Genomic DNA, 23,682 nt, shown 5'->3' on the forward strand with positions numbered 1-23,682 from the left:
TTTTTTTTTTTTTTTTTTTTTTTTTTTTTTTTTTTTTTTTGGTACTGGGGATTGAACTAAGGTTAAGTGGTGCTTAACCACTGAGCCACATCCCCAGCCACTACCACCTTTAAAATTTCTTTTTTATTTTGAGACATGGCCCTTGTTAAGTTGCTTAGTGCCTCACTAAGTTGTTGAGGCTGACTTTGAACTTGAGATCCTCCTGGCTCAGCCCCCAGAGCCTCTGAGATTACAGGTGTGCACCACTGTACCCAGTGAAGAGTCACTGTTAAACGACATCACTCAGACTGGGTGAGGTAAAAGCAATAGGGAGAAGGTAGTGAGTCTCATTCCTTTTCTTGAAGCTGGTGCATAGAGGGTGGAGTACTGTGAGGTGCTGGTGAATTTAAAGCTGTATGAAAAGTGTGGTGCTCTGCTTAATGAAAAATTTAATTATGAGACAAGAGAAATGATATGAATTATGACAACTATCTGTACTCTCTTGATTTCCCCCTTAGATGCCATCACCTCACCCATGTTCCAAAACATCTGAACTCTCAATGTGAAAAAGACCATAGATTGCTGTGATACTGTTCGTATTGGCACAGATGTAATTAGGGGTATGGTGAACAATGAGACCTTTTTGTACTTTTCTCCATAACCCCTCCAAAGAGAATGGCCAGGTTTGTCGGGTTTGTACCAGGTGGCTAATTCCATGCCATAACTAATCTAGTCAGGAATAGACATGTCACTCAAATTTTTTCTCTTGAGATCTCTATAACCAGACTAAACTTAGTCTGTCAGTATAGGTAAGTGGACCTATAAAATCATGTAGAATTGAGTGCAGGACTCTTAGCAATTCAAAGCTGCATAAAAACCAGCATTAGGAAGTACAAATTCTAAAACCTGGTTGGTGCTTCCTTGAATGAGCTCTGAACTAATCAGCAACCCAAGGCCTTTCTTTAGTTCTTACTAAATCTCATAGTCTTACTTTTATGTACGTCTAACATCTGCTATCTTGTAGCTGACAAAGTGAGTTTTTAAATATTTAAATATTAATAAACTAAAATTAGTTTATTAGGATTCTTAATCACTATTATGTGCCTACTGCACTCAATCTCACCATGTACACATAACAATTTCTGAAAATTTTGGAAAAGAATGCTTCTTTTTAATGCATCATTAGTTGAATTGACATTATTTCATTTGTATCTGCTTTTTAAGTATAAATTAAGGCTTTGCTATCATCAGTTTATTAAGCTGTGAATTGTCAGGTTACCTTAAATGTGTGGTGCATACTTGTGTTTGTATGTCTGCTTCCTTCCCAACACAAACACCTTTTTTTTTTTTTTTAATGACTAGATATTAAGATGGTTCATTTTGAATCATGGCCATCATCATCATCTCTTAGCTAAAGCAAATGTATATGATAGATCCTCCTGAAATATTCTTTGTTGGTAATGGTTCATTAGTGGTACTCTGCAGTAAATGTTAGTCATGTTAGTGGTTGCTTAGCATCTTTTGATCATTTCTGTGCTTGAGGAATGTCCTACATCATGAGCCCTGTCTCATCAAGGTGTAAGTGAAACTGTCTTCCTGCTTGATCCTTGAAAGAGTGCAGTGTCTGGCCTAGCCTCTGCCAATTGGACACACCTCCTTTGAGCTCTAATTTAGGAGTTATGCAAGAGAAGTTGAAGAGCATACTCACCGGTCCTTGTCCTGACAGCAAGAGTGGCTTCAGTATTCTTAGTGTACAATAGTAGCACTAATGTCTGTGATATTCCTAGGTGGTATTGTAGCATCTGGTGTTTCCTAGCAATGCTAGATGTCCTCATCTAATCAATTTGGCAGTGTGGTATTAATGTTCTTAGAAATTTAGCCTTAAATTTTTGTTTTATTAGTCTTGTAATAAACCCATTTTCTACTTATCAGCTAGTTAGCTTCTGTGCAGCTTGCAACTAAGAGCTACTAATACATGCTGTCTAGAAATTTTTGCTGTTTTGAAACTTGATCAGAACTTTAAGATTACCATAATTTGTTATTTTTCCTCAATTTCCTGGAATTTGTCATCCTTCAGAATTTTGCCACTCTGAAATCACTAATTCAAATGTTTTATTCTTTAATTTTAATCTGTCTTTCTACTTGCTTGCTAGAGATGGATTTTAGCATAATGGTTTAGGACCATAAGCTCTGGAAGCAGACTACCAGGATTTGAATCTTAGCCATTTGTTAGCTCTTTTTTAGGAAAGTTTTTTGCCTTTTTCTTCATCTTGAAAATGGGGAAGATAATAGTGCCTAGCTTCTGTGATTATACTGAGATGTTATTACTTGTAAAGTACTTTAGTAGAACATCTGACACAGAATAAGCACTTAGGATACATCATCATCATTATGATTAATTGCTTTTTTTTTTTTTGTTGTTGTTGTTTTATTTTCCCCAGTACTAGGGATTAAACCCAGGGCTTCACACATGCTAGGCAAGCACTCTACCACTGAGCTACACCCCCAGCCCTTTTTAATTTTACCTTGAGACAGGGTCTCACTAAATTGTCCAGGCTAGCCTTGAACTTGTAATCCTCTTGTCTCAGCCTCCCAAGTAGCTGGTATTACAGGCAGATGCCACTATGCCCTGCTTTAACTGCTATTTTGACCATTCTCTATTTTCATTCAGACCTCAGTATATTACCTTTCTACTTTCCCTATACCTGTTTTCACCTTTTTATCCAGCATATATTTTGTAGTCTCTGATTAGCTACATTAACTTCCTTACCAGTACTATAAATTTTTACCCAAGGTTCCATTTTACTCATGGGTGTCCAAAAAATAAGCTGGACAAAGTCGTATCATAGGGTATATGGCTACCATCATAAATGATGTCAAACCTAAACTGACCTTCAGCACAGATCTGTAATTCTACTGTTTCTTTGGTCAGTGATATTTCGGGTGGCTTAATTTTTTTTAAAAGCCAGAAATCCTTAGTTTTGTGTGAAATTTCATATTTAAAACTGCTTGCTTATTCTTTCACCAGTTGATGAACATTTGGATTGTTTCCAGTTTAGGGTTATTACGAATAAAGCTGCTGTGTATATTTGTATACAGATCATTTTGTGGACATGTTTTCATTTTACGTGGTAAATATCTAGTAGGATTGCTGAGTGTATAGTAAGCGTATGTTTACCTTTATTTAGAAAGGAGCAGAATATTTTCCTTTTTTTGTTGGTACATTATAGTTGTAAATAACAGTAGGCTTTGTTGTTATATATTTATATATGAACACAATTATGACACTCTAATTTGGCCAGTATCATTCCCAGTGTTTATCCTTTTTCTTTCTTCCTCCTTCCCCTTGTTTCCTCTACTGATCTCCCTTCAATTTTCATGAGATCCTTCCCCCACCAACTTTCTTTTCTTTTTTTCTCTGTAGCTTTCACATATGAAAAAAACATAACGATCATTGGCTTTCCAAGTTTGACTTATTTCACTTAACATAATCTTCTCAAGTTCCATTCATTTTCCTGCAAATACCATAATTTCACTTTTCTTTATGGCAAAGTAAAACTCTATTGTATATATATACCATTTTTTTCTGTATTTATTCATCCATTGATGGATACCTAGACTGGTTCTGTAGCTTGACTATTGTGAATTGTGCTACTGTAAACATAGGTATCCATGTATCACTATAGTATGCTGACTCTAATTCTTTAGGATAAATGTTGAGGAGTGATATAGCTGGATCAAATGGAAGTTCCATTCTTAGTCTTTTTTTGGTGGGGAGGGTACCAGGGATTGAACTCAGGGACACTTGACCACTGAGCCACATCCCCAGCTCTATTTTTTGTTTAGAGACAGGGTCTCACTTGCTTACCACCTCACTTTTGCTGAGGGTAACTTTGAACTCATGATCTTCCCACCTCAGCCTCCCAAGCCGGTGAGATTACAGGTATGCACCACTGCACCTGGCCCCATTCTTAGTCTTTTGAGGAACTTTCATACTGATTTCTTTAGTACAGTCCCCGCAATGGTGTAAAAGTATTTCTTTTTTTCCACATCCTCTCCAGCATTTATTATTGTTTGTATTCTTCATGGCTGCCATTCTAACTGGAGTGAGATAAAATCTCAGTGTATTTGCAATTTGTGTTTCCCTAATTGCTAATGACATTGAATATTTTTTCATATATTTGCTGAGGGCCAGATTGTTTTCCAAAGAACTATATAGTTCTGCATTGCCATCAGCAATGTTTAAGAGTTACAATTGTTCCGTATCTTCATTAGCATTTGGTATTGTCGTGTTTTTTATTTTATTTTATTTTTTGCCAGTCCAGTAAGTGCAGAGTGATATCTTGCTGTAGTTTTAAAGTTTCATTTCCTTGATGACTAGTACTGTTCAGCATCTGTTCATGTGTTTTTATATTTGTCATCCATATTTCCTTCTTAATGGAATCTCTCCTCAAATCTTGCTCATTTAAAAATTGGGTTGTCTTTTTATTGAGTTATAACAACTATGAATAAAGTCCTTTATCAGATAACTATCAAATTAATTGTTTTGTAAATATTTTTTTCCAGTTTATGGCTTGTATTTTTCTTTTTTTTCTAGTATCTTTTGAAGAACAGAAATTTTAATTTCAGTGGAATTCAGCTACTACTTTTTAATTTTATGAATCATGCTTTTTGTATTTTAATCTAAGAATTCTTTGCCTAACACAAGCTTGCGAAAATTTCCCCCATTTTCTTCTACAATTTATAATTTTAGATCTTATATTTCAATCTTACATCTTAGATTCATATTTTTAGTTAATTTTTGATTATAGAGCAAGTTAAGGGTTGAGGTTAACTTTTTTTTTTCTTTTGGATATCTAATTTTTTAAGAATCACATGTTAAAAGGGTTATCTTTTCCACATTGAATTATGTTGGCATCCTTGTTAGATCATTGATTGGATTCCTTTCTTCTTTCCTAATATAGTTAATGTCATAAATGTTCCATGAAGCACTAAATATACCACAAATTGTATTTTCGTTTTCATACAGTTCAAAATACTTTCCTAATTTTCTTTCTGATTTCTTCTTTCATCTGTGGGTTATTTAGATGTGCATTGCTTAATTATCAATTATTTGGGAGGTTTCTAGATACTTTGCTCTTTTAATACTTTTTTAGTTGTTGATAGATCTTTATTTTTTTATTTATTTATACGTGGTACTGAGAATCGAACCCAGAGCCTCACACATACCAGGCAAGTGTGCTACCACTGAGCCATAGTCCCAACCCCAATATTTTACTCTTTTTAATTTAATTCCATTGTGGTCAGAGAACATAAATTCTGTGGTTTAGAAATTTTTTAGCATTTATTTTATGTCCCTGAATAGCCTTAATTTACTACTGACCTTTAAAATTATTTTTCTTTTTCATTATTATGTATCTAAAAGTATCAATTTTTCAAATTACTAATTTATGTACTATTTTTAAATGAGAAATGAATTATGGTTGTACTTTATGTAATTGTTAAGAATGATTGTTACCTTACTGTGTAATAAGTTGGTGTCTGCTTTTTTTGACTTGCAGACACAAATTTTTAAGTTGTGCTCTCCTCTCATGTTTTTGATAGGTCTAAGATCCGGCAAACTTGGTGAACAGTGTGAAGCTGTTGTCCGCTTTCCCAGGCTTTTTCAGAAGTATCCATTTCCTATTCTCATCAATTCTGCATTCCTAAAGTTAGCTGATGTTTTTAGAGTTGGGTAAGTCTTTTAAAAGCCTCACTATTCTAAAGCATGTATTGTTCATATTTCTTTGTTTTGTGTTATGGTTTTCTTTTTTCCCTTTGGGACTTCTACATGGTTACTTACCATTTTAGTGGAGCATATTGCAGTGTGCACTACACCTTGGTATGAGATTTAATGACACTTAGCAAAAATGAAGAATATGATTCAGAGAGTATTTACTTCTTTTGGGCATAGCTGTGTTTATGCTTGGTATCCTCTTGAAGTACAGACTTCAGGTAACCCTTTCAGTGGTGAAACAGATAATGATAAGCTGGAAAAACATTTGCCTGTTGCTAAAATTTAATATCTTTAATGTTGCTTTAATCCCAGATATTACTTTCCTAAAGTGATTCAATTATATTATCTCTGGTTTTCCTAGAAACAATTTTCTGAGGCTATGTGTTCTTAAAGTTACCCAACAAAGTGAGAAGCATTTGGAGAAGATCCTAAATGTGGATGAATTTGTGAAGAGAATTTTCTCTGTGATTCATAGTAATGATCCTGTAGCAAGAGCCATCACACTCCGGTATGCTGTTCAATAATCATTCATCCTAAGACTAAGCTGTAACTAAAGGCAATGTACTTACTTGTTTCATTTTAAATATTAGAGATTTATTTTGGGTTTTGACTAAGACTCAGTGCAAAAATGTGGTAATATCCTAATCTGAAATTCTTTTCAATTAACATCTGTATTACTGTGTTGGTGGTAAATTGTTGCCTAACTTGTATTTGAAACATTCCTCTATGTAGGTGGGAGTTCTGATCAAGTAACTTGGTGAATTTCAATATAGCTTAGCCTCAGTTCCTTTTGAACTTTTGCCTTCTTGACTTTGTTTTCTGTCCGTTTTCTACATTCATCCTGGTTATGTGCTCATTTTTGCATGTGATAGTTTATGTTAGAATTTCTTGGAGAACACTGGATAAACCACTGTAGTTTCTTTAGTCTTTCCTTTTCTTTCTTGGCACTTTTATTTTAAATTTTTATTTTGTTCAAATTTCCTTTTGTAAGCTTCATATCCTATGTGAACCATAATTTTTTATATGTATAATTTTAGGGGATTTTTTGAAATTTATTTTCCTAAATTATAATTTTTATTTCTGACTCTCCCTGCCCAGACAATCCTCTTTTTGATCAGGAGGTCCAAGATGTCACTTCTGCCTGAGTTTACTTTTTTCCACTTCAAGCATCAATTCTTTTTGTTCATAATTAAGTGCTTTTGTTATTCCTTTTCTTTTGAGAGATTAAATTGAACAATATATGGTTTTAAAGTCAGTTAATAAGTTGGTGAAGATGTATATGGATGATCATAGTGTTATTTTACAATGATAAATTGGGGGGAATCATGCTAACAATATGAGAACAGTTAATTTACATCAATTTCAAAGAATGACATGTCTGTATGTACTAATATACAGAGATACTAAGTTTAAAAAATGATCAGATAATTTACATTTTTACTAATTTTAGTCAGTTAATACTAATGTGTGTATTTGTTTGACTCAGTGAAAATATGGAGGAACATATCCTGTTAAAAGTGATGATTTTGGGCAGGATCATTGGGTTGTGGATTATAAGAGACTTTGTATGATTTTATAAGGTTTGAATTCTTTTTTTTTTTTTACAAGTATGGTTTTTTTAATCCAAGGATAATAAAGAAGAAGAATAGAATTTAAGGAATAGATAAATTTTACAAATAATTAGAGCTAGTATGAATATTTTGAAAAAAAGTAGCTTAATGTTTGAATATTCCATTCATTTTGCGTTCTTCCCCTTCTCTTAGGTAGCAGTTGAGCCTTGCCTCAGTTCTTCTGTAAGGACTGCTCTAATTGATAAAACCAGTAATTTCTAGAAAGTTCTCAAAAAGAAAGTTCAGTTTCAAGGAGAAAAGTCATATCAATTTTATTACATAGTAATAAAATATATGGTGATCTTTTCTGGTAAAAAAAAAATTATCTTTTTTTTTTTTTAATGAAAATTTGCCTACAGTGCAAAGCACAAATTTTACATGTATATTTACTGATTATGACAATTGCCTCATGTATCCCCAACCCTTTTGAAAATACTGAATTTACCATCACTCTAGAAATCTCTGTGTACCCCTTCTGAGCTGGTCCCCACAATCACCTCCCAGAAGCAACTACTCATTTGACTTTTTGCTATCATAGACTAGTAGTTTTTGTGTTTTCAAACTTTATGTGGATGGGCTCAGGCAATAGGAATCCTTTTGTGTGAGACTTCTTTGACGCAACATAGTGTTTTTGAGATTAACCCATGTATATCAATAACCATTTTTTAATGGTGAGTAGTTTTCTATTGTATCACTATAACAATTTATTTATCTATTTTCTTAACAACAAACACATTTATTTTCAGTTTGTTGCTATTAAAAATAAAGCTGCTATGAACATTCTTCTTGTATGAGATCTTTTGTGAACATGCTTTATTTTCTGGTGGGTGTATACCTCTGAGTAAAATCACTGGATCATTCATAATGTATATTTAGTTTTATAAGAAATTGCTAGACTTTTTTCTGGTGTTCTTGCCATTTTATATCTCCCCCAACAATGTATGAGAGTTCTGCCTGCTTCACACCTTGCCAAAACTTTTGATGTTAGCTTTTTAAAAGTTTTAGTCATTCTAATGGATGTATAGTGGCTTTGACTTGAGTTTTCTTGGCAGTAATGATGTTAAGTACTTTTTCATGTACCTTTTGGCAGCTTATATCTTTTTTTTTTTTTTTTTGGATAGTGGGGGATTGAACCCAGACAAGCTTAACCACTGAGCCACATCAAAATACACAAAATAATATTTATTTAGAGACAGGGTCTCATTGAGTTGCTTAGGGCCTTGCTAAGTTTCTGAGGTACCTTTGAACTCACGATCCTCCTGCCTCATTCTCCCAAGATGCTGAGATTATAGGCATGCGCCACCATGCCCAGCTCATATCTTCTTAAAAAGTGTCTTTTGCCCATCTTATGTTATTTATCTTTTTATTATAAAGTTATGTGAGTTTCTTATATATGCTAGTACCAATAATTTTTCAGATATATGTTTTAGGCATTACATACAAAGCAGAGAAATACTTCTTTTAGGACCTGAAATCCAGGAACAGAATTACTTTCAGTGTTATGTTTTAATATAGAAGTTGTAAATCAGCATCATGTCCCTTATGTTTTTGTATTTACAAGTTAAATAGTATATGTTTCAGAATATATACATATACATATATATATATATATATATATATATATATACACACACACACACATATCCATACATATACATACATACACACATACATACATACATACATACATATGTGTGTATGTATGCAGACAATTTCAAACTGTGACTATGTGAAAGCCTCCCCAGATGTTGGCAATGATAAACCAATTAACTTAGCCATACGTGTGCTTACCACAGTTAACTACCATACATATTCAGTGTATACAATGCAGTTCTCGGAATGTTCTTCTTTTAAAAGGAGGGGGCATAATTTGTTGCTTTTATAATTTTCAAAAGATAATGTGTTTTTCGCCAGGCATGGTGGTGGACACCTGTAATCCCAGCAGCTCAGGAGGCTGAGGCAGGAGGATCTCAAATTCAAAGTCAGCTTCAGCAAAAATGAGGCGCTAAGCAACTCAGTGAGATCCTGTCTCTAAATAAAATACAAAATAGGGCTGGGGATGTGACTCAATGGTCAAGTGCCCCTGAGTTCAATCCCCAGTACCTGCCCCCCACCCCCCAAAAAAAAGGAAGAAAGGAAAAAAAAAGATAATGGGGAACAGTGGACTAGTCAGCTAAAAAGAAGTATGGCTATTCTGTTTAGAGAGATTTGTTCTAGTTCTAATTCACATTCCAATGAACTGATATGAAGTAAATTACTTTTGTTGATGTAAAATGAAAAAAATCCACCTTAAGTTATTTCCTGTATGATAAAATGAAGAAATATGCCAAAAGACATTTAGAAATCTCCATAGAATTGAAAAAAAAAATCTGGCTATTAAGATGGATTTTTCAAAAGGATTTGGGCATGTAAGTGAGTGTATTTGACTACAGTTTATGTTGTATAAAGAAGATATGATACAGAATGGATCTTAATATTGATAAAACCTGGCTAAAAGTTTGTTACTATGTAATAAAATATATGGTGATCTTTTCTGGTAAAAAAATATATTACATTGGTAGCCTTTTCTGTTTTTGTTTTTTTTTTTTTAATGTGCAATTTCAAAACTTTTTGTTGAAATTGATTTATAAATTACAAATTTAGTTCATTTGTATTTATTTTATAAGAACTCAACTACTTAGTTCTAATCAGTTATAGCTCCATAAAATCATTAGGTGAAGACATGTTAAGTTGGAAATTAACTTTATTATTCACTTAGGATGTTAATTTTAGGAAGGTTGTTATTATAGGAACATTGTAGGTTCTGTTTATTTCATTGTTTTGCAGTTTTCTAAAATCCGTAGCTTTCTGCCAAAAGGATTTTTCAGGCTTTATTTTCTGTAGTTTATATTGCAAACAATGGATTTTTTCTTTTTCAAATCTATGATTTTATTATAATTATTTATTATATAAAATGAATTGTGTTTTCTAGAAGTTAACTTCCTCACTGTTGCTGATTCTGGTATGAGCTCTAGGGGGCATCCTCTACCTCTGTTCTCTTGATACTGAAGACAGATTTGAAAATCACGATACCATTATTTATTGATGTGAGGGAAAAAGTCTTGGAAGTTTTACTGATTTACTTTGTGAATCTGCTTAATAGTAAAAATGTTATATTCTTAATGCTTTACTAAAATGTACTTCATTCAACCCTGGAAAATTGATATTTTAATGCTTTAGTAATTTTAAAAAGTTTCTTTTTTGGGCCCTATTTGGTACCTTGGATGTATTTCAAGATGATTTTTTGAAACTTTTTGTGTTAGGTAAGCCATTTTGATAGCTCTGGCATATTAAAGTATGTAAAAGTGTTTAGAATTCCACTCATTGCTTGATTCCTGAAGTTAAGCTTTATTCACCTGAAATGGAATGGCCTACAAACTTTAGTTCTGATAATCTAGCTTGCTTTGCTTCTTCCTTTCCTGACCTTGAATTTATTCAGTTCTTGGGTTTCTCTATTACTGCAGGATGTTGGGAAGTCTGGCATCAATAATTCCTGAAAGGAAGAATGCTCATCACAGTATTCGTCAGAGTTTGGATTCACATGATAATGTAGAAGTTGAAGCTGCTGTTTTTGCTGCTGCAAACTTCTCTGCACAGTCAAAGTAAGCACAGGCAATTGTAGTAATTTGGCTTCCCAAGATTTTTTTGAAGGAATAACTGGTTATTGTATATATAAACATTATGGGTTACAAAAAGTGTAAATCACAGGGTGTTTTTTCCAAGAGGATTTACAACATGTCGGGGAAACAAGACTTATAGAAAGCTTAAATTCAGATGTTGGTTTCCAGAGGACAAGATCAGCATAGAGTGATTTAGGAAGGTTTCATGGGGTAGCAGCAGCTTTGTCCACTGAAGAATCTTCTGCACACCCACTCAAGGTACTAAATTGCTATTTTATTACTATTTCCTTGTCAAACTATGTATATACAGCCATGTACAGTTTGACAGAGACAGTAATTTGAATTAAACCCAACTTAATCTTTTCAGAATATTATATTAGAGAAGATTTTTTTTAGCTGAGATGTTAACTATGATCTGACTTGTATGCTTACCTCTGTAAAAAGTAATATCCCCTTGGCCCACATCAAAATTAGCATTGCTTTCTGGAGACCATTCTGGCAATATGTATGAAAACCTTAAAAATATATATCCCTTTAACCCAGAAAATCCACTTCTAAGGAGTCAGCAGTGCATACTAGCATTTGCTGCTAAGAATGATAGTTTTAATGTTAACTTGTAACAATAAATATTTGTATTTATGGAATAGAAAAAGGGTTCAAAGGATATATATATATCAAAATGTTGTCTCTGGATGATAAGATGGCATAATTATTCTAAGTTTCTTTACATCTTGCCATGAACTAGCTTTAGTTTTATAATCAGGCAAATAATAAATAGCAATTTCAATAAAGTCTGTTAAATTTGATAAAACTTGACATAATCACCAACTTTCTTCCAGTTTTAATTATATATGCATAATTTTCTCTTCAGCTGATTTTATCAAATCTCAAAGAATTCTGTGATTACTCATTGGAAGAGAAGAGTATAGAAAGCATATGATTTTTAATTTCACAGCTCAAAATTAATAAATACAGTAGAATTGAAGAGAAATAATTGAATATAGTTTCTATTTATGCTTTAAAAATTTTTTTTTGTAGTTGTAGATGGACAGAATGCCTTTATTTTATTTGTTTGTTTTACTGTTGTGCTGAAGATCAAATCCAGTACTTCACACATGCGAGACAAGTGATCTGCTGCTGAGCAACAGCCCCAGCCCCTCCTATTTATGCTTTTGAAAATAGGAAGTTTTTTCTTACTGGGTTATCGATATTGAGAGAACTGTCGGAAATTTTTTATTGAATAGGAGTTAAGCTGTGAATAGTTATCATCTGATTACCTCTATCAAAGTGTGCTTTATAATCTGTTAGGTTAATTATATATGTCCAGTGCTTCCAAAAATAGTTTTCTAAATTTAACTTCTAATTTTGGATGAATTTATAATTCAGTGGTTAAATTTTATGGATGAAAATCATTTGTAGTTCAGTTTTTCCTCTTGTTTTATCAAAAGCTAATTTTATTTCAGCTATAGGATTTCTGATTTCTCTTGAGCAGTGTTTAAGACTAACATAGAAAAAAACAAAAATTCTTCACTTATGGAATTGATGACCAGAAAGCACATAAATTAGCAGTTTGTATAGGAAGTGTTTTAATATACCATGCTTCAGTGTTATATGCTTGTATTTGAGATATTTTAAAAATACCAAATTGGTCCAGTAGGAAAACCTGAAGGACTTATCCAAATATATCAGTATAAAATTAATGAAATACATATTTTTGATATCAGCGTTTACCTCTTGCCCCGTGACTGGCTTGAGATCACATGTCTTTACTAACATTGATGGATTTCTGTCTTAGTATTTCTCTCAATTTTGGATCTTACGGTAACTGGCTAAATCAAACCTTAAGAATTAATTTAATCCTATTCAAAAGGTTAAAATTTTGTATTTTTAAAGAGCCAATCTTTGGGTCACTGAGCGGGAGTTGACAGGCTCCAAATGCCTTTAGGAGCCAGATGAGCATTGTCAGTAAGAGAGGTGTCCTCTAGGGGTGAATGTGCTGAACTGAAGAGCATTGGCTCCATATGAAAGGGACTATTGTCCCTGGACACTAGCCAGTTGTTACTAGTAGGGGAAAGTGCTCAGTGCTGTCATGTCTGATTTTGAGGGAGAAAGGGAGGATGAAGTGGGGAGTGTGTAACTGGAATATCAGATTATTTTATTTAATACCATTATCTTTAAGTTATCTTGTTTATTCAGAATTAAAAATTATTATTGGATCAAAAAAAAAATCCATAGGTTTTTAGTTTGCAGTTTGTTGGCCCTAAAGGCTTATAACAGATTTTTAAATTTTGAAGTTAAAAGAGTTTTTATATAGATAATGAGGAAATATTTAGCTTTAGTTAGGGATAGCAGGGGAAGCCTCTCTAAAGAGGTAACGTGAGCTGAAACTGAGTGAGAAAGAGGAGGCACCTATGCAGAAATCTAAACAATTCAGAAGGATTAACAGCGCAGGAGCTCTCAGAAATAGGAACTAGTCGTCTATATGTACGTAATATATACCACTTGCCTTCTACCCTTAAAGACATTCATATCTTATTTTTTCTTATGCAAGTGTGGGACTGATACCTTAGAGCAATAGTTTTCAAACTAGTTGTTATCAGAATCCCCTTATACTCGTAAAGCCTTACTGAGGTCCACAAAGAACTTTTGTTTATATATTTTATATATTAAACTATATTTAATATATCAAAATTTTTAATGGATAAATTTGAAAACTATGTACTTATTTTTTAAAATAACAAATCCATAATTTATTAACATAAGAATATCTTTTTAAATATTTTTTTAGAAGTAGTTGGACACAATACTTTTATTTTGTTTATTTATTTTTATGTGGTGCTGAGGATTGAACTCGAACCCTCACATGTGCTAAAGGAGAGCTCTACCACTGAGACACAATCCCAGTCCCAACATAAGAATATCTTTGTGAGAATAATTATTTTCCAAAACAAAAACCAGTTTGTGAGAAGAATGGCATTGTCTACCATTGTTGCAAAACTCTTTAATGTATGGCTTGATTCTCACATCAACTTTTGTATTCACCATATCTGTAGTAACATTTTTTTTGATTATCAAGTATATGAAGAAAACCCAGTCTGACACAGATGCATAGTATGAAAAGGGAGGAGTATTTTAAAAGGCTATCTAGGTAAATGAATAATTGAAAAACTTACGTGTTGGTCTTTTGGAAAATATTGGTTCAGTGTTTTATATGGATATCCAAATGTTGATTTATTCCATTGTGTAATAATATCAAAGGATCATATTTGTTAATATCACCACCAGTTTCATCAGGAAAGGCTTTCACTGTAACAAGTATTAAGCTTTCAAACTGTGACTAGAACAAATTTTCTAGAATTCTATAACTCCATAAAAAGTTAAGTTTTTATATCAAAAATCTTAATGGATAAATTTGAAAACACTTATTATAATTAATTTTAAAAACTTTGTTACTTGCCTCAAGGTTACAAACTTACTATATTCATATTTCAAGAATCTGTCTGTCAAATAGCCAAGTCTGAATAACCATGGTATTACGCGTGAAAAAACAACCAGTTTATGTCATAACCCAATTATACTGGCACTTTCTGTGAAATACATCACTGTTTACTGTAAGTGTGTTTTCCAGTTTGCTGAAAACTGTTAAAAAGACATGTACCCAGTGGTTGAGATTTAGTAAAGTTAGTAATTTTCAGTGTTTTACTAAGAACATGAAGTACAAATGGCTTTTTTTTTTTCATTTTTTTATGTGAGTGTACAATAGTGAAGAATATAGTGATTGTTAATACAGTTTGGGGCCTGCTTTGAGAGAGTTTTCACTCCTCATTGTTTTTGTACCATAGGTGAAAATGCCAATATTGTTATTTCAGAATACACCATGAGATAAAAAAAAAAAATTACTCACTGTGAAAATTTCTTCACAAACAGTATTTCTTGTCAAGAATTTACATAAGAGAAGATACTCTATGATTGGGTGGCACTGATACAGTTACAAGCACAATAAAACATCTGGCCACAGTAATATGAAGGCAAAAATAAAATTCTGTAGATGAGCTACTAATTTATATATGCAGCCAAATCTCTAACAAGTTACTTTTTTTTAATATGGTAGTGGGGATTGAACCCAGGGCCTTGTACATACAAGACAAGCACTCTACCAACTGAGCTATATCCCCAGCCCCAACAAAGTTACTCTTGTTGGAAAGTGTTGGTGCCTTGATTTCCTTCACTGACTTCAGCAGGCATTCAGTATTATCAGTTGCACAAGTCTCACCTAGTGTGTGTTCTTCTCTAGCCTAACTTAGTTGTCATTTATTTCTAGGTTGAAAAGCTATAAACAGCAGTTTATTTCTTTGAAAGAGCACAACATGCCTGTAGTTAAAATACTTAGTCCTATTTACATTCTAAGTTTTTAGTCTCTTCAAAATCAAGCCATGTTTCTTCCTTGTTTATAGTTTTGCTATTTCATTAAAATAAATTCCTCCCTTCTGAGTTAGAGAACTCTCTGATAACAGTCAGGTTTATCTTTTCCGGCATCTCCAAATTTCATATAGTACAGCTATGGGCTGAGAAAGCTATTCTTATCTCTGTTTTTCAAACTAATAATTACCCTTAAGTATAAGAAAAATTACTTGCAGATAAACTTTCTTTTATTTTAAAATAAAATATTGTTAAAGTCTAAAACAAAGTAGTTGTAGATAGAATTTTAGAAAAATATAATTTTTGCTGCAAAGCAAGACAGAGTATATTGATATGTTTCTGCATAAACACAAGGAACACATCAGGACTTCAAAATAATGATTTATTGGTTGATAATAGGTTTTAAAAGATTATAATAGATATAATCTAAGATAAGTGCTTAGAATAAGTAAGAGCAAACTGAGTTATTCTCATATTTATACATTAAGTCTAAAACTTTAGAAATTTCTAGGGGCCTATAGCTCAGTGATAGAGTGCACAAGGTCTTAGGTTGAATCCCTAGCACTCTGAAAAAAAAGGAGAAATTTCTAGAAGACACAAGAATACAAAGCACACATATTAGCTATTGAGAGATGATGTCATCCTGTATCATGTAGCCTGTGGAAAATTCTGCTATTCAGTTGTAAGAGAAAGAAACTGAAAACAACAAGTTATATATATATATATATATATATATATATATATATATATATATTTATTTAGTGATGGTGCTGGGGATTGAACCCAGGCCCTTGTGCATACAAGGCAAGCACTCTACCTACTGAGCTATATTCCCAGCCCCACAGATAATGTCTTAATGGCGGGAAATATTTAGATTTCCATTGAACACCAGAGTGAAAGTATTTTGTTTCATATATCACTTATGACTTAATTAGCCAGATTTGATCATACTAGATAATTTTTTTCCATAGTAGTATTTTATGCCAATCATTCATGTTATTAATCTTGCAACATTTGTTGATGTTTCTACTAAAGTAGAATCAAAAGCAGCACCTTGGAAAATACACATATCTAATGTTGAAAACATGGCAAACTTTAAGTAGTTTTATATGATTCTATCCATATTTCCAGCATTTCTTCTACTTCATACCTGTTCTTTTTCTGAAATTTATGTTAGGAATCCATTTGATTGGTTATATAATCAGAGCTTGTGTGTTAAAAGTTTTTCTTAATTGAAAGTATAGCTTCAAACATCATATTCAGTAATAGTGACTGTTTTAGATATTGTCATTTAGTGATATAAATTGCAAGAAAATTTATTAATCCAGTCATCTTTTTTGAATACTGCATGAGAAAAGTGTTCACATGGGCTGGGATTGTGGCTCAGCAGTAGAGCGCTGCCTAGCGTGGGCAGAACCGGGTTCAATCCTTAGCACCACATAAAAATAAAGGCATTGTGTTGTGTCCATCTACACCTAAAAAATAAATATTTGAAAAAAAAAAAAAGAAAAAGTGTTCACATAAGCTATCTGGTGGTTAGAATTTTGTTTTAATTGTATTTCTTACCCTACCTCCTAGCATCTGATTCTTGGAGTATTAGTCATGATTTAGAGTATTGTGTTTCTCTGTCAAGTCTTTAGAAAATTTAAGCGAATTTAATTGTTTGCATTTAAAATTTTATTGCTGTTCTCTCTTTCTAAAGGGATTTTGCTGTAGGAATATGTAACAAAATCAGTGAAATGATTCAAGGTATGTATGCTTCATTTAGTAATATGAAGTGACAATGGGATTTGTATTAATAATAGTTAATATTTATTAGGCATCTTTGATATGCCACACTGTACTAGGTGCTTTGGGTATAGAAATGGATAAACTAAAGCCCTTGCCCTCATGTAACCTACATTCTAGTTAGAGGGGTAGAGGAGTCAATAGAGAAATACATATATGACATATCAGGTGCTATGGACAAAAATAAGATAAGAAGGAAAGAGAGTCCCAAGAGTAGATGGCAGGGTTGGAGGAGAACTTTTGTATTTTATATATGTTGATAGGGGAAGCCATCGATGAAGTAAGACATGGAGGGAAAGGAATGAAGCATGCAGATAAATGGGGGAAAAACATTCAGAATTGGGGGAGAACAATGTTATTTGGGGCTTTGGAGCTCTCTCTGGTGATGTCCCTCCAGTGTCTTCGAGTGGCAACTAGAATCAAATCCAAATTCCTTACCTTAGCCTACAAAGCCCTAGTTTTCAGTTTTACCTGCTAAATGATGTGTTAATCCCATTTATGTACATAACATTTGTTGACGGCAGCTCTGGGTCTGCAGCATTGCACAATTTTATAGAGCACCACCTTCTTTGTATTCTTGTAAATGACATTCCAGTGAATTGTGCAATTTAGTGGCCTTTCTTGGCTGCAGGAAAGTTTGGGTTCAAGATAAAGAAATGGCAGAGAAGTTTTAGAGTATCTGATATTTAATTTTAAGCTGTTTGTGAAATGTAGTGTTGGATTCATACCAGCAGTTACTTCACAGTGGGAAATCCATTGATCTGCAGAGTGTAAATTAGCTTTTGGCATGTTTGTAGTATATTATGTTTGAAAAATTTTTGTTCTTCATGGCCACAAAGCAATGCTATAAAAAGAAAGATCTTTTATGTGTATTTGTTTAGCTCCAGTGTTAGTTAAAAATGCATTGGGAGCCAGATGCCGTGGCACATGCCTGTAATCCCAATAGCTCAGGAAGATGAAACAGGAGGATTACAAGTTCAAAGCCATCCTCAGCAACTTAGTGAGTCCCTACCAACTCAGTGAGACCCTGTCTCTAAATAAAATAAAGGGCTGGGGATGTGGCTCAGTGGTTAAGTGCCTCTGGGTTCAATCCCTGGTACCCAAAAAAAAGATGCGTTGGGGTTATTCCTCGTGGAGTTGAAGCTGTATATGCAGTAAAGGAAGACACTGCTATACAGAAAAAGTTTAGAGAACTTCACAACTTTTTTATACAGTGTAATTCACATACTGATCTTGCTTAAGTTGTTGACGGAATAATTCAAGTTGTTAATATAATCTTATTGTAGCCATTGAGTGTATGTATATATGTGTATAATCATATTAATATGAGAAGAAAGAGGCAGCAAATATGATTGCTTTCAACTGTGCCTGTTAAAGGCATTTTCTACTAACTATATAATATAATGTGATTGGATATTAAGATAAATATTAAGATAATGTTAAGATAAATACTTTTGGAGAAAACTATTGAACATATTGATTAGTAGTAATATAATTACCTTTAATTTTGTAAACATTAATAATGTATTAGTATGCTATTTGTTTTTAAATGGACATTTTGCTAATTGAGTCAGACCTTTTAAATCTGAACTGTTATTAAGGATGATGATCAGAAACCTCTGAGCATTTGTTTCTGTATCTAGGTTTAGCTACACCAGTAGACTTGAAACTGAAGTTGATCCCCATCTTACAGCATATGCACCATGATGCAATCCTGGCTTCCAGTGCTCGTCAGCTTTTACAACAGCTGGTCACGTCCTATCCTTCCACCAAAATGGTGATTGTTTCTTTGCACACTTTTACTCTGCTTGCAGCTTCATCTTTGGTTGATACACCTAAGCAGGTAATTTTTCTTTAAACTGCCTATTCTTTAGTGAACTTGCATGTTAAATACATGATTTTAAAAAACAAGCAGGTAACCCATAAGTTTTGATAACAAAGTCAGTTTATCTGATAAGGATCAGTAGAATTTTCTTTTTCCTCTCTGTATTCATACTGATTCTTGGGTGCCCTCAAGGAAAATGGAGTGTCAGGGAGTACATGGCAACATGTGAAGTTGGCAGTAAAGAAAGGATTTGAGTGTTAAATCCCTGTCCCTATGCTAGAACTGTATAGGTTAAATGGTAGTATTTTATATACAAATATGGGTCCATAGCTGTTTAAGTGAGAAGGCTCTGATTTGACGTCTTGTCTCAAATATAAGAGTTTCACTAAATAGTACTGCATCCCAAATGATAATTTCAGTGACAATATTTTTCACAGAGTGACTTTACTTCCTTTATAGATTCAACTTCTGTTGCAGTATTTGAAGAATGATCCCAGGAAAGCAGTAAAGAGGCTTGCTATTCAAGATCTGAAATTACTTGCCAATAAAACACCACATACTTGGAGTAGGGAGAATATCCAGGTATACAGAATTTTGAACATCAATATTTTATACAGAAATATAGTATAATATTATGATAGAATAAATTGTTTTGAATCATAATATTATATTGTCTCTGTCATCTTCTAAGTGGCTGATTATGAAAAAACCTCTAATAAGAGCATTGTAATATTTGGCAGAAGTTATATTATAAATGGCAGAATACATGAAATTTCCATCTTTCAGTGGTTAAGCTTATTTAAAGTGAATGAGACTTGTCTCTCAGTTTCTTAATTTTCCTGTAGCCTCACTGAGGCTAATTCAGAAACTCAATTAAATTATTTTTTCTGCTGTCTCCTTTAGTCCAGCGTCTCCAGCCCTTTTTATTTTTTTTCTTGGATAGGGTCTTGCAGAGCTTCCCAAGCTACTGGGAGTACAGGCATGGGCACCGCTACACCTGGCGCAAAAGATGTTCTTGAGTTTTCTTTAGTAAACACAAGCAGATCTCCCTCTAAGCTGTTGAGGTGACATCTTTTAAACCATTTCTTAGTTTAAATTTAATATTCTGTATTTATTTTTTTAAATAGAAAATTTGTTTACTCATTATTGATAACTGATATACAGTTTTCTAACTAAAGCTATTCAAAGTGAAATTATTAGAATTTGGTCTTTATTTTCATGTGTTTAATTTTTATCTCTTGTCATCATCTGAGATCCAGTGTAACAAAAATCTTTGAATTTCAGATAATGGAAAGCAAGCTGCCGTTTTTCTGTTTGTATGCTTGCTATTTTCTAAACATGTTTCATTTATATTATGATTTAATAGTCATATATATCCCAAGAGATAGGGGCAATTGTTAGTATTTGCTTTTAATAGATAGGCAATTAGGGTACAGAGAGACTTAATATGCTTAAGAGTGCTTCTTAAGAGAACTTAATTAAGCATTTAATTAAGAAAGCTTCTGTCCTGTGAGCCCTTATTTAGTGCTTTTCCTCCTAAATAATTCTGCCTTTCCAAAAAGAGAATGTGCCAAATTACGTTAGTCGTACTTGTGCACAAAACCAAAAACATAGTTAGAAAGATAAGTGAGATGCACTATCTTATTCCTTCTCAGTTTTTTTCTTATTAGATAAATCATGCATACAGAAAAGTATATAAAATGTATGTTTAATATTTTAAATGCTTAAAACTCATGTAGCTACCATCTGACTAGAAATAAAACATTGCACGTTGTAGACCTTATCTCTTTTCCTCTCATGCCCCTTCCTAATCAGAAGTTTACACCTATCCAAAGGAAACAACTGTCTTGATTTTTGAGATAATTATCTTTATTCTTCTTCAGTGTTTTACCATTATGTATTTCTTCCTAACGAATATTGTTTTTGCTTTTTTCTGTTCAACATTATGCTGACTAGAGTCATCGATATAAGTTACATGGGTTTTTCTCCTGTTAATTACTATCTAGAATTCCATTGTGTGGATATACTCTAATTTATTTGCTCCTAATGGGTTATTTTCAACATGGGACTGTTGCAAACAATGGTGCCATGAGCACTCTTCTGTTTCTCTCCTGGTATACATGTGCAAATCTCTCTAGCAGGAATGAAAGTTCTAACTCAAAGAATATTTGTCTTTTCAAGCTGGGCACAGTGGCTGCCCAGGAGGCTATTCAAGAGGCTGAGGCAGGAGAACTGCTTGCACCCAGGAATTCAAGACCAGTCTAGATAAAATAGTGAGACTTCATCTAAAAAAAAAGAGAGAAAGAAAATAAGTAATTGAACCAATTTACATTTCTGCTATGAGAGTGCCTTTGATCTATAGCCTTGCCAACATATACAAATGTAAAATTATCAGAATTTTAACTTTTTGACAATTTAGAAATAGTAGTTTTATTTGTAATTCCTTGATTAAAAAGTTGTATATATTTATTGACCATTTAGATTTCCTGTTTTTATGATATGGCTATTCAAGTCTCTTGCCACTTTCCTGTTGACTTGCAGTTGCTATTTATGTGTGTTAGATAAATATACTTCGTTGATCCTTGGCAAATTAAGTCTTCTGGTGCATGAACTTGCTATGTCTTCTCACTTATTTAGGCCTCTTTAATATATCTCTTGCCTAGTCTATTTTGTTTGCTATTAATATGGCCTACTTCAGTTTTCCCCTGGATGTATTTACATAGTAGGTCATTTGCCATCTTTTTGCATTGGCTCTTTGTTTCAGACATTTCTTATAATAGCATTTAATTGGATTATTTTTAATTCAGCCTAGCAGACTTTGTCATTTTCAAATGGAGACTTCGGTTCATTTACATTTACTATGATTTATTTCACATAAGAGTTTAAATCTACCATTTCATTTTGTACTATCTATATTTCTGTTTTTTTTCCTCTTTGAGGGAAAGGAGTGTCTGCTTTCTTGATTGATTGTTTTTAATATCTTAACCATTCTTCATCCTTTGAATAATTTGGAAGTTTACAGTTTTCTTCCATTCCTTTAATTGTTAACCTAGAAATAAAGACATGCAGTTATTTTTCTTGAGTCTAGAAGTTAATTCTTCTGCAAAGACCTTAGAACACACTCTAACTTTATTATACCTATTTTAGTCTGTTTTATGTTGCTTAATAACACATTCCACAGACTAAGTTTTAACAACAAAAACAAAAACAGACCTTTATTTTGGCTCACAGGGTTCTAAAGGTCTAAGGTCCAGAGACCATATCTAGTGATGGCGTTCTTGATGACAGATAGTGAAGATGCTGCAGGCTGTCACATGGCAAGAGTCAGGGAGCACACATGTATGTCTGATTCCTCTGATTTCTCTCCCTCATTTTATAAAGCCACCAGACTTCAATCATGGGGACTTCACCCTTCTGACCTTATCTAATCCTAATCACCTCTCAGAGGCCCCACCTTTAAATACCATATATTAAGTTTCACTCTCTTAATATCTCACAATGGGGATTAAATTTCAGGACATGAAACCTTGGGGACATACTAAAGCATATCCAATCCATAGCGACAATCTTCTAAACTTGTATGTATTGCTATATCCCCAAACTAAATTTTTTTAATTCTGAGACATGGCCTTGCTTACTTGCTTGGGGCCTTGCTAAATTTCTGTGGGTGATATGACACACACAATTCTCCTATCTCAACTTGCCCAGTTGCTGGGATTACAGGCATGCACCACCACACCTGGCCCATCATATGTTTTAATTCTGTTTTTTTCTGATTGTACAATTTTGCTGTTGTTTTGGGATGCAGTGTTCATTTGGGCCTTCTACTGTCTTTGCTCTTCTTGTATCTTTCTCTCCGGGGTACTTTTTCTTCTGTCTTTGAAAAGTCTTTCAGTGAGTCTGTGGTGGTAAACTCTCATGTTTACTTCTCTGAAAATTTTTGTCCTCAATCTTTTATATATATATATATTAGTTGTTGAACCTTTATTTTATTTATTTATATGCAGTGCTGAGAATCAAACCCAGTGTCTCACACATGCTAGGCAGGTGCTATACCATTGAACTACAACTGCAGCCCTTTGTCCTCAATCTTGAAAGATACTTTCTGTGGGGATAAAATTCCCAGGACATTAACATGCCATTCTGCTGTCTGCTTCCATTAATACTGCTGAGAAATAACAATACTCTCTTGAAGGCTTTCTTTTTTCTTTTAAAATTTTCTCTGGTTTGATGTTCTGCAGTTTCACTATGAAATGTCCGGTTGTGAATTTCTTACCTTTAAATTATCTGGAATTTATTGGGCTTCTTAGATCAGAAGATTGGCGTCTGTCCACAATTCTGGGAAATGGTCAGTCATAATTCCTTCAGATACTGCCCACTGTCTCATTTTTCCTCTTAGAGCCCAAATTAAATATTTGCTAGTACTTCATTTAATCCTCCATGTTATTTATTGTCTTATTTTCTACCACTTTGTGCAGTGTTCTGGATAATTTCTTCTTATTCACATATACTCTTCAGCTTATCTAAAGTATTTTCAGATCTTTCTCTGATAATTCTGTTGGTTCATTGTCATAGAACCATTTTTCCTTATAAACTTGGTTGTTTTGTTACTTTGAATTACTTATT

The 23,682-nt window shown here is 33.2% G+C and overlaps 1 protein-coding gene across 1 annotated transcript in view; it reads left to right on the forward strand.

Moving 5' to 3' along the window:
- Positions 1-23,682, forward strand: part of Ints7 (integrator complex subunit 7) — a 75,205-nt gene that overhangs the window by 4,308 nt on the left and 47,215 nt on the right. Inside the window, exons 2-7 of the mRNA XM_048809791.1 lie at positions 5,584-5,713; positions 6,117-6,263; positions 10,869-11,006; positions 17,146-17,192; positions 18,875-19,074; positions 19,516-19,638. Coding sequence (XP_048665748.1) covers positions 5,584-5,713; positions 6,117-6,263; positions 10,869-11,006; positions 17,146-17,192; positions 18,875-19,074; positions 19,516-19,638 — 785 coding nt within the window. The remainder of the gene's footprint in view (positions 1-5,583; positions 5,714-6,116; positions 6,264-10,868; positions 11,007-17,145; positions 17,193-18,874; positions 19,075-19,515; positions 19,639-23,682) is intronic.

Source organism: Marmota marmota, unplaced genomic scaffold (genome assembly GCF_001458135.2).
Source record: "Marmota marmota marmota unplaced genomic scaffold, marMar, whole genome shotgun sequence".
NCBI classification, from domain to species: Eukaryota; Metazoa; Chordata; class Mammalia; order Rodentia; family Sciuridae; genus Marmota; species Marmota marmota.